The sequence below is a fragment of the Crocodylus porosus genome, unplaced genomic scaffold (genome assembly GCF_001723895.1).
Source record: "Crocodylus porosus isolate Cpor-Errol unplaced genomic scaffold, CroPor_comp1, whole genome shotgun sequence".
NCBI classification, from domain to species: Eukaryota; Metazoa; Chordata; order Crocodylia; family Crocodylidae; genus Crocodylus; species Crocodylus porosus.
The window spans coordinates 27,518,228-27,530,744 of NW_017728909.1; the positions used below are offsets into that span (position 1 = coordinate 27,518,228).

At 40.0% G+C, this 12,517-nt stretch overlaps 1 protein-coding gene across 1 annotated transcript in view; it reads right to left on the reverse strand.

The window, feature by feature from the left end:
* RICTOR (RPTOR independent companion of MTOR complex 2) overlaps nucleotides 1-12,517 on the reverse strand; it is a 154,082-nt gene that overhangs the window by 65,458 nt on the left and 76,107 nt on the right. Inside the window, exons 6-10 of the mRNA XM_019531985.1 lie at nucleotides 9,261-9,324; nucleotides 3,898-4,024; nucleotides 3,451-3,620; nucleotides 2,480-2,547; nucleotides 1,557-1,624 (exon numbers count right to left, since the gene is read on the reverse strand). Coding sequence (XP_019387530.1) covers nucleotides 1,557-1,624; nucleotides 2,480-2,547; nucleotides 3,451-3,620; nucleotides 3,898-4,024; nucleotides 9,261-9,324 — 497 coding nt within the window. The remainder of the gene's footprint in view (nucleotides 1-1,556; nucleotides 1,625-2,479; nucleotides 2,548-3,450; nucleotides 3,621-3,897; nucleotides 4,025-9,260; nucleotides 9,325-12,517) is intronic.

Here is a 12,517-nt window from a genome sequence, read left to right on the forward strand (position 1 = left end):
AAGGGAAAATAGAAGAAATGTCAAGGAAAACAGTATATTTCAAGCCCATTATTCCTTTGTCCTTCTGAAGAAACTTTAGCCTTAGGTGAGTAGGTATGGAAATGTTGGAAGTTTCCAAATCTGAATGCGATTTTTGTAAGTGGGGATGCCTATACATAGTTCTTGAAGGATATCTGAATACCAAATTAAATCTTATTATTAAATTTGAGATACTGTGCTATTCATCAAGAGAATTCACTCTTCAGTCTAAACATTTCCACATTATGGTCAACTAGCATTAAAGAATACGATTTTGGTAGGAGGTCAGACAAACCTGACTTCTCATTTCATTTAGTTTTAACTGGTCTAATGTCTCATTTAGGTGTGAGATGACTCAAGCAACAACTGTGTTTCTATTTTTATTTTGGAGCACTAGAAAAAAGGATAGAAAAGGCACTGTCTTGTCAACTGAGAAGTACTTTCTACATCAAGATTCAAGCAGCGTCTATATGAGAGATTGCATTCAGTGGCCAGCAGCCACTGGTAAAGTTAGGGTACACATGTATAAATTCCTAGTACAGACAGACAAAGCTATTTTTCATCCTAACAGAGCTTAGAACAAATTTCAAAGACAGAAAAAAAACACATCCAACTTCACACTTAAATCCAGAATATGTCATGAATTTCAAATAAAGTAAATTAGTATCTGATATAGGACTCCCCTACTGGCGACTAAAAGAATCATCTTCTGGTCAGGAAAGCCAATCAGAAGATGCAACATAGAAACCCCTTATGATAGGGACGGGCAATTATTTTGGGTGAAGGTCTGCTTAATGAGTTTTGGTGAGCTGTCAAGGGCTGTATAGGTAGCCCCATCCTCTGACAGCTGCCCTGCCCCATTGTTGCCATCTTGGGACTGGTAGTCCCAACCCCTAACCCCTGACCTGCCTGCCAGGGCTGCACACCATCGGGGGAGTGTGTAAGAGGGTTCCCACGCCCCCACCCTCTTACACCCACACGTTGCCCACCCCAGCTCCTGCTGCTGCTGCCCCCCTGGGCACGAGCTCTGCACTGCTACCAGCCCCAGTCCCATGCTCCCGATCAGCTGCAGTCCTTCCCCCATCACTTTCCTACCTGCTGCCCAGAGCCAGAAGGACACCGGGGAAGCAGAGCAGGTCACCAGAGGCTGCAGCAGCAGCTGCAAGCTGGCTGGGCTGTGCCCTTCTGCCCACAAGGGTAGGAGCGAGGTGCAATAGGGTACATTTGGGGCTGTGTATACATGTGGGCGCTTGGCTCCCACCCTCAAGGGCTGAAAGGCTGGGCAGGGTGCAATTTGCTGGGGGGCACCGTGAGCCAGATGAAAGTGGTTTGCAGGCTGGATCCATCCCGGAGGCTGTATGTTGCCTTATGATTTGACATCAAGACATTCATTGGCCTACCATACACAAAGAACTGCTTAACACAAGGCAAAAGACTAATAAGGACAGATTTGGGGCTTCAGTAAATAATTCTTCCACTTTGAGCATAAAACTCCTTTCCTTATCACAAAATTAGGAATAAATAAAAAAGCACCTTACCAGCCCATGATCGAAACGTTGCCACTATTCCCATTTTACTAGCTAGGAACCGTGCTTCTCTGTCTTCTCTGTTATAAAAATAATAATCACATTAATAATTAATAATCGGACTAGATGATCTGCTCAGGTCCCTTCTGACCCAGGAAACTATGAAACTAGTTGTAAGCTTACCATTAAGCCTACAGCAGCACTTGCTTTATTACCCATTGCTAACATTAGAGACTTTTTTGAAGAATGAGATCCAGAATATAAGAAAAATTTAGTTTGAGATTTGCAAGGTTATAGAATTAGTGTTAAATTGTAACACTACTCTTGTAGAATTAAAGAACAACCTTCCTTGCTAGCCAGGAATGTACCTCTAGCTGAATGTGTAAAGGCTATCTGTATTTAATTAAACAAAATTACCTCCTTCCATCTTTAAAATGCAGAACACCAGCTATTAAAAATGTTTGTAGGTGTCCATTAGCACAACCCCTTTACACTTGTGTACGTGCAAGAAAAAGCCATCTCCCTGACCTCTCCTTTGGTTAGCATACTGTCCTGACCTTATCTGTCAGTCAGGATTGGTTTAACTACTATCAGGATGGAGACAGTCCAAAACTGCACAGCTTCCTCTGCCCATGAAAGACCGACATGTTCCACAAAAACAATGCCCTCTTTTACACCACATACTTTAAACAAAATATATAACTATTTTTAAGTTGTGACAAACAATTTAAAAGAAGTATATTTCTATGTTTTTACTATTTAAATTCCAATTAATTTAATATATTGTAACTTCTACTTTCTATTTGGAAAATGATTACTTTGATTTTACTTTTGAGAACCAAAGTATATTTAAGTCACTTTGAAGAGGAAAAGTTTTGATTTTAATACTACACCTTCACAACAATCAGTAGCACAAGAAACCACGATATACTTACTTAAGCTGTCCTTCTGCTGTGTCTGGATTGTGCCTGTAGTGGAAATCTGTGTACGGAGCTAAAATTCGCTAAACACAAACACAAACACACGCACACATTTACTCTCTTGAAAGAGTAAAGAGCCAATCTGTTTCTCACCCCCACCTCAAGTTTTTAATGGTTTCTGCTCCAAACACAATTATGTTTTTATTCTATTGAAATAGCCATTTTCAAGTTTTAAAAATGTTACATTTTAAAACAGATTTTTACAAGTAAAACAGCAAAAAATTAGAAGTGAAAATTATAATGTTACAGTTAAATTTTCCATATCAGTCTAATACGCAGTAAAATAAGCAAAACTGAAACTTGCCTACCTTTCTCCATTTTCAGGAGAATATTAGCCATGTGGCTTGTTTTCCGACCATTATAGACAATTGTCAATTACTAGTGAGGGCAGCATTACATGTTGCATCATGTCAAGTAGAAGTAGCACCCAGTATTCAAGCCAGAACAGTCACACCCCGAGCATGAAATATCTTCCTGAACACTCTTTGCTTAAAAACTTACTGATGATGCCATGCTTGATTCTGTTGCAATTTATGATACAGGCGAAGTATTTATCAATTTTTGCCTGAATAACAAACAGCTAGATACCTTCCCTTCCTTCTGAACAGACGTAAACCGGTAGATTCATGCAGAATACACACATATTTTGTAGTGCGAAAAAGCATTTTAAAAACATTTTCCTTTTATATTTGGACTGAATAGTTCTTTTCATAAAAGATGGAATAACTGATAACAGGCAGGGGAGACAAATTGGAGCTATTTGTCACTGTACAATGAACTAAACACACTGTGGCCAAAATCCACTTCTTTTCTATTTTGAAACAATTCTGTACTTTGCATCTGCTACATTACAAATGCTTCAGGACATCAAAATGACCAGAGCAAATTAACAACTTTAAGACGGGAAAAGAAACCAAAGTTACTACCTCTAATTCTACATCTGCTCGCACATACTGTCGTGTCTTTGGATGATTAATGAGGTGTAAAACTGTAGTTATGAGAGCCTCATTTATTCGACTTAACTGACAGTCAATCACATTTTTCAGGATGGTACTTAGTCCTCCCCGAAGAGCCACCACCTCTGGATTCTGAAGTGCTAATACAGAAGAAAAAAAGTCACTAAAACATCTGGAAAAAAGCAAATTCTGAAAATTTGTCATTTTGCTACATTTTGTAAATCAATAAATATGCAACTCACAAGTACTAATGGAAAACATTTTATAGTTTACTTTTTAAGTTGACAACACTTTGTGTACAGTTATTTTTCCTGTTTATCCAGTTATTTTTCCTGTTTAATAAGATCCTTGAGGAGAAAGGTTCATTTAGAAATAAGATAAATTGATAACATTTGTTAATTCTTCTAAGGTTCTCACCTAGTTCACAAATAATGGCAATACAAGCTCGAACCATTCTGTCTCGTTCCTGAAGGCCATCATTTCCAACTGCTATCAAGGAATTAGTTATGGAGCTAGGGAACAAGGAAGCATTCACAGTGATCATCTGCCAAAAAACAAACAGACCCAGATGAGTAGTTTCTTCCACAGTGTATCACTACATTTCTTCACACATACTCACTAGCATCCTGTTATGAGATAATGCCAAATGAACTGCAACATATATTACTTCCTTGTATCAAATAAATCTTCAATACTCTTGCCTCTTACTCCTGAACTGAATGGCTTACCATTATAGTATTCTTTCTCCTTCCTGCTTGGTTTTTTAGTTTCCCCATAACTGGTGCTAAAGGGACACAGCTCCAGACTGAATAGAGCACCTACCCAGATCTCCTTCAGCAGTCTCTGTCAAACCTTAATGACAGAGAGAACGTGAAATACAGCATGCAGCAGCTTACAATTTTCTTCCTTTGTCCAGTACTCAGGAGGTCTGCAAGGCAGCCATTTCAACAGCTACTCAGATGTTAAGTTGCACTAAAGTGAACTCTCCCATTCTGCAGAGCTCTTCAAACCCACAGAAGGGACTGCATTGCAACATGGAGAACAAAGGGTGTCGAACAAGCAGAAGAAACTACATTACTTGTGGGGTTTTACAGATGTAGCTGACAGGTTAGGCTCTTAAATTATGGTATGGAAACCACTTTCCCAAAAGCGTGCAGTGTAATTAATCTCTGCTATATGAACTGTAAGACTTTGTCTTAAGTTTTAACATTCCAATTAATACATGGGGCTTTATTGTGTATACCACACTGCCTTGTTACTGAAACATTATTCTGAACCCTTCATCCTTTAGGATATACTTTGCAATGATGCATCTCTCAGGTGATTGTCCAGGCACCATGCTTAGGGTGTGACACAGTATCACAGGTTAAAAAAAAGCTGGCAAGAGTTTAGAAAGTCTCTCAACACCTCCTGTTAGTTTAAGAGGTATGACAGGAAAATGGTTAAACTACCTTTTCAACATAAAGATGTTTTACTTTCCTTTAAAATCTGATTATATTACAAAACTAAGGGAAAAGCATAATAAGCCATAAACAAGCATTGTAATTGTTATAACCTTCTAAACTAGAGGTCAGAAACCTCTGGGAGGACACAGGACTTTGGTGTCATACGGTGGTGGGGGTTGTCTTCTGCAGGTACTCTCCCCATGCCTCCAGGAAAACAAGCAGCAGTGGCAGTAGGGTCCTATTACCCACCTACCTGCCCACCTCCGTCCTGCAGTAGTTCATTCCAGCCCACAGTCAGAAAATGTTTCCTACACCTCTTCTAAATGACACATCCTGTTTGCTTGCATTAAATATCTTAGGCAAATGAAGCTGCTAATTTGTTATTACTACTCCTATTTCTATGCTGCCTATCATTGCAATATCTACACCCCATTACCATAAGTACACAGCATTTAAAGTCCTCAGAGAAAAGGAATACAGCTTATATCCATGGAACATGGCTGAAGTCATCTTCAGACAAAACTGGATACACAACCACAGGTACTCCTTACATAAAAATTTTAGACTAACAGAAAGATATATGCTATAGAACCTGTTTTGCCCGGTTTGCAAATCTCACTACTAAGAGTCTCTCCATGGAAGATAACTGAGCCCAGGCTCTTAGTGGCTCTGGAAAGAGATGGCAGAGTCAGGAACAGAGCAAGAAGCAAGCTCAGAGGAAGGATTTAGCTTCTGAAGCCTTAAATTAACTATGCATAAGAACCTTAAAATAAATCTCCAACTGAACTAGTAGTAATCAATGCAGAAAAAATTTCTCTAGAGGCTATACGTTATGCAAGTTACTGCACATTTTAGGCTAATCCACAGATGCCATTTAGCGTGCCAAAGGAAGTAATAAGAGTAGCAAAATGTGGAGGCGGCTGTTATTTATCTTGCTTAATCCCTAATCCTGGTTATTTTGGATCCAGTATCCTATTTAAAGAAAACTTAAATTATGCTGATTTGAGTCATCTCCTGTTAAAGGTATTCCTATAAACTTATGGTTAGATTTCACAGTATGCAAGATAAACTAAGCTAATGTTTTTGTGCATCTGTAAGGTTATTTAGCTGCCCAGACAAGCCAGCAAGAAGCAACAATGAAGCTTGGAAAGGCAACATGTACAGTATACATGACCATGTTGCATCTGTTTTGATCTGGGGTCAAACCCTAGGACAATCAGACCCGTGACAGACAAGACATCTATTTACAGCAGGGGTAGGCAACCCCGGTATGGGTGCCAGAGTGCGGCACGCAAAGGCATTTTGCTTTGCTTCCCTTGGGGGGGAAGACAAGGAAGGACCTGGAGCTGCACTGCCACAAGGTTTGGGCCCATTGCAGCTCCCCTACCATCAGACCAGCATGCCAACATCTTACAAGCTGAGTTTGCAGGTGTTTTCGGCACTCTGTCCAAAAACATTGCCATCCCCTGATTTACAGTCAGAGACTTTAGGTGAGAGAAGTAAAAATGTTTCTTTTGTATATACTTTCTAGACATTCCTGATATAATCATGCAAATCAGCCAAAAAAGGAACAAGCAGAATTTGGCTATTATTTGCAGGTCATTATTAAATGAAGAGCCCAACATTATTACATAAATAAATTCAAGCCCACTAAACCAGTTTCTTTTTGTAAACATGTTTATGAGAAACTACTGCTTGCCATACCGTATTGTTGTTAGCCACAAAACAGGAAGCTCTTTCAGACCGGACTTTAGAGAAAAACCTAAACCCTTCCCCCACCCGCATACACAGTAAGTCTTTCATTTCTATAATGATACTAAACAACAAGAATTACTAAGAGCAAGAGCATGTGTGCATGCATGTCGTAAACCCCTTAATAAAAATGTAACCTTTCTTGTAGCAACAGGCTGAACAGTAACATGTCACGTGCAAGCAACTGACCTACAATTAAGGATGTGTTGAGTTTCAAGATTTTTTGTTTTTAGAAGAAAAAAAGGAGTGTATTTTTTTCTTTTCTCTTCCATTCTGTTTTCTGAATATTACCTTGTGGAAATACATACATGCCTTCTAGAAGTACAGAAACAACTTCTACTAAATATTCAAATTTCAAGTATTTTATTACTATGAATGTCAACTCAATTTGGCATTTTTTTCATGCTAGTTTACATACACATACATCTCTTAAGCTATATAGAGACAGCAGCATCTAAGGCCCAATACTATGGGACAATGCTCAGGGCACTTTTTTGTAAATGGGAAAACCCCAGGTTTGGCCATCTGCAGAGATGTGCCCCTCAATGGATTCCCTGGCATGCCTCTGCAAGTGGGGGGACCGGGCCAGGCACTTCTGGGGCTTCAGGGGCCTGTGAAGCAGTAGGAGTGCTTGTTCAGGGCTGCTGGAAACCCTGGGCAGCTGCAGGCTACCCCCTCTATTGCCATGAAGCAAACAGACATCTGCTGCAAAAAAATGTCATCAATTTATACCACGTAAGTCATGGCCACAAATTTTGGACATCTGTGGTGCAACAAGGGGCATGAACATTTTTCTTCCTGGCCTTTGAATCTCACTATGGGGAGCCAGCATGACATACACAGGACAGAGGACATACTGCTAGGACGTGCTGCAATGTTCTTTACTAGGGGGAGTCTTTTATGGGCTGTCTGTTTGCTGCTCAGGCATACTGTATTGCTGTGGTCCATGCAGAATGTGACAAAAGTATTTTTTTCTGAAGTCAAACTATTCCTTGCCAAGATGGGACACCATCCTAATAAGAGCCGCTGGGAAGCATAATTCACCAACGTTGCCACAGAAGTCTTAGCATGAAAGAGAGATATTTAACAACTGTCCTGAACTTGGAACTGACTTACAATGGCAAGTCAGTTTATGTTCTGCATAAGAAAACTCACAATGGTTATACATTCCTTAGGGTATTTTTGTCTGTATAACGTCCATTTTGTTCAGGTTCATGTTCAACCCACTGGTATTGCACAGGCCACTGATAACAGCTGCTTTGTTATGAAAGGGAGATGTAGTGGCCCCTTTTCTGGGTTTCACCGGTGCTGGTGTCCATGTTTTGTTCACCAGCTGTCTGAAGAAGTTGAACACAGGACTAGAGGGGGAATCCTTGTGTAACTATGTAAATGTTGTGATGATGAAAGCCATTTGTTTGTCAATTAGCTCTGAATGTATCTTTTCCAGGACAAAAACTTATTTTTCCCATATTCCTTTGAAGCTCAAAGCAAGGAATCCTTCCATCAACTATCAAATTTCTGCAGTGAAGGCCAAGAGCATAAGGCTAAAACAAGCCAATCCAACAGCACTGCACACCTCTGCCAATTCCATGCCTTGCACTAAATACATACTGTGCTTAATCTATAATAAAGACAGCCTGCTTTTAACTGTATTGGCAAGGAATATTTAGGAGCTGTGATTTTTTTTTTTTTTTAACTTGTATCAGAGAATCTAGTGAAGCAGAAAATCACTTATTACCTTTGAGCAGCAGGGGCCAACCTTTCTGGCAGGCATGCAACAAGCTAAACCCTGCACCTTTCCTGAGTGCCCTTCTCTTGTGCAAACTGCTGTTCTGCATTCTGCTCTGTCCAATCTCTGCATGTCATACACAGAGGCTGCTCATGCCACTTGTGGCTTATGTGTTGTGGGCTGGCCATCCCTGTTCTAGAGAACGTCGGCTTTTTCTTCAGTCTTTAATATGAAAAATTCTGTATTTATGGCTGTGCTACCAAAGAACTTTTTTCTTTAAAACACACTCTAAATATAACTATTGGAATATATCTAACAGTTTCTTTAGAACGATGAACTAGAAGTTTTGGAGTTAGAATTTCAGGCTCCCTAAAGAAGAAAAACAGAGCAGTATAACAGAATCAGTGCTCCTGTAGATGCCATCCTGGGAACTTCTCCAATCATCAGATGATTCCTTAGATATCTTTTTGTCCATTCAAGGTAGCTAATGCCAGCTAGAAATGAAGCTGTATACAGAACACCCAAGCCCACCAGAACATAAAGTACTTCATGCCAGAATAAATTACTTAGTCTGTGAATGATCTACAAATGCCAACTTATCCGGCAGGAGCTAGATATAGAGCTTTAGCTGCATTATCTAACAAGTATAGCGAGATCAGAATTCTATTTGACCAGCTGCTGCAGACCGACGAGATCCTTCTAGAAGGCAATCTGCATTTTCTTAGACAGCAAAAACAAGCTCCTCCACTCCCGATTTAATGGGGCACTTCTATGTTGATAGACCCATCAGTCATATTGGCTCCAGAAGTTGAGACAGAACAGTGCATAAAGATTACCTTTCTGACTAAACGTACCTTTCTGACTAAACGAAGTGCTTGCGTTCGCTCTACTTCATTACTCTGTTGAATGTCAATGCACCTATATACATAAAAAAAAAACATACATACAACAGTTAAATATAGAATTTGGTCTACAAATAAAAGTAACTTCTTTCTTAACTAGTCACATAATGGTAGGAACATGTAAGCTTCTGAATACTATATTATATAATGTTACTATGCTAATAAACATTACATTAGAACTTACTGTCCAGAAGTTCTAGATTTCAGAGACGACAGGCATTAAAACTTATTACAGGCTTCAGTTTCTGTTTTTAAATTTAATAATCCCTGTTATAAGTAAATTGAAGAAACCATTTCTCATGAATAAACACACGTTTACTATACATGGTAATCAAGTATAAGCATTTAGCCCATGGCAGATGTTATATTTATGGAACAATTAATGTGTTAATTGAGACAAATGGCAACATGGCATATGTTTAGGCAATACATGGCATAATTAAAATGGTAAACCAGCCACAAAGATGTTACACCTCAAACGCAGAACATCTTTTGTGGTTAGTTTGTATGACACCTTAAACTGAACATGTGGCACGCCCCAAGGCCCCATGTGGACAACCAGCTGATTGTCAGCATGAAGAGGAGAACAGCCCTAACACAGTTCAAGACCCTGAGCTGCCTTGGTCACAATGCCAACAATTAATTGGCTTTGAGACAGGACAGCCAAAACCAAGTCAGGGCTGTCTAGGGGTGTGCAAGTGCTGGGTGGGGGAAACTGACTGGATCCCCATACTCGGCAAGTTCAAAGCTGGCACCTGGCAGCCCCTGTGTGCTTTGACCTTGCTGAGCAGAAGTCAAATCACCACTTCCATCCAGCATCTACAGTGCCACACACACAGCCATCCCCCATGCACGGCTGATGAGTGTCCAGCTTTGACCATGATTTGATCCCAGCATTTTCAAAGTTTCTACTAATTTTGCAGAGCTGCTATTAACAGCATCATGCAAAGGCATTTTGCTTGATACATGTTCCTCAGGGAAGGGGCCGGGGCTACGCTGCCACAACTAACAAGTTTCCTGGTTCCCCTGCCATCTGCCCCCAGCATGCCAACATCTTACAAGTCACGGTTGTAGGTGTTTTTGGCACTCTACCCAAAAAATGTTGCTGAACGCTGTGCTATAAGAAACTCTGAAATGGGGGGAAGGGGTGGTTTATAAATCCTGAAACAGAAGTTTGTTAGTCATTTTCCCAGAAAAAAAAAAGCAGTCCTTTGGCAGCTGCTTCACCATCACTATTTCTATGCAGTTGCAGTTAACCCGAGTATAACTGTTATGAAGCGGATAAAAGACCTCAAAGACGTTATGTAGTTAAGAACAGAAGAGATGCCATATTGGATCAGACAATCTAGCTCATTATTCTGCATCTGAGTGGTAAATTAACTTAAACACTACGTGGAATAGTACTTATGCAGGGCCTATTCAGACTGATTTGTCCTCCTCCCTCTCTTCCTAGACCTCCAAATACTGGAGACTGTAAGGCTAATTTCTAATCTAGAGCTTGCACCTATAACTATAACGGTTAATACTCACTAATGGACCTATCCTGTATGAATCTAACTCTCTTCTGAAAGTAGTTAAATTGTCATAGCCTCTTGCATCCTCTTGTGGCAAGGAATTCCACCAGTTGATTACATACTCTGTGAAAAAGAACTTTTAATTAGTTTATAAAACTGCTTCTTAATAATTTTCTTGTGTGTCCTCCAGGTCTGGTATTGTTTCCTATTCACTTTCTCTACACTATTATTTTAGAGACTCTATATCTCCCCTCGTTCATCTTTTCCCTAAGCTGAAAAAGCCCCAATCTATTTAGTTTCTCCTTGTAAGGAAGCCTCTCCACACCCCTTATCATCCTTGTTGTCCTGCCCTGTATCCTTTTTAGGTCTATGATACTCTTCCAGAAGTACAGGGAACAGATGTGCACACAGTATTCAAGGTATGGGTACTATGAATCAATACAGTGGTATGACATTTCTTGTGTTGTTTTCAATTGTCTTCATAATTCCTAACATTCCATTTGTACTCTTGAGGACTGCTGAGCATTGGGCCAGGGTTTTCAAAGGACTATGTAAAATAACTTCAAGGTCTCTTTCCTGAACTGTAATAAGTATAGCCCATCCTGGTGTATGGGCATCCTGGATTATTCCACCCCCCCCCCCATGTGCTTCAATTTGAATTTATCAGGATAGAATTTCATCTGATATTTTGTTGCCCATTCACTCAATATTATGCAGTTCTTCACAGTCAGTTTTGGCTTTACCACTTAATAATCTGGTGTCATATGCAAGCCTGGCCACTTCACTATTCATCCTTTTTCTAAACGATTTATGAATATCGTTGAATAGCACAGGCCCCAGCACTAGCTCTTGGAGGATCCCACTGCTTACCTTCCTTCACAGTAGGAATTTACCATTTATAACCTACACACTTTGCTTTCTGTCCTTTAGCAACTGATCCATGAGTGGATCTGGTCTCTAAGTCTATGAAAGGCTAATAGCCTTTGGTGCAGGACTTTGTCAAAAGCATTCTGAAAACCCAGATCAACTGGATAAACCTGATCCACAGGTTTGTTATCTAGTAGAGTTCTTTGAGAGTGTTAAGTGAGCTATAACCTCCTTTTACAAAAGTCATGTTGACTTTTCCCTAACATGTCCTGCTCACCCATGCAAGACGATCCTGTTTATCAGAGCTTTTACCAATTTCCCAGGAGCAGAAGTTTGGCTTACCAGTCCGTAGTTTTCTGGATCCCCTCTGGAAATGTTTTAAAACATGGCATTGCATTGGCTACCTTCCAGCCTCTAGTACAGAAGCTGTTTTAACAATAGGTTAACACACTGAAGAGAGTGTTATCTACAATTTCAAGTTTTCTTCAGTACCTTTAGGTGAACACCATCCAGCCCAGATGATATGCCACTATTTAGTTTAGCAGTTTCTTCTATGACCTACTCTATGGACACCTCAATAAACCACAAGCAAAGGGAATTGTAAGTGGATTGATGTCAAAATGGCACGTGGTTTTGAGTGGGGTTCCACAGGAGTCTATCAGGAGCCTGGTGCCATTCAAAATGCTTATTAATGATCTGGATGCCGAAATAAAGAGCTTCCTGATCAAGTTTGTAGATTACAATAAACTAGGAAGGACTGCAAGCACTTTAGAAGATAGAGTAGAATTCATAAGCCTCTGAAAATATTGGAAAGGCCAGGCTACAGAC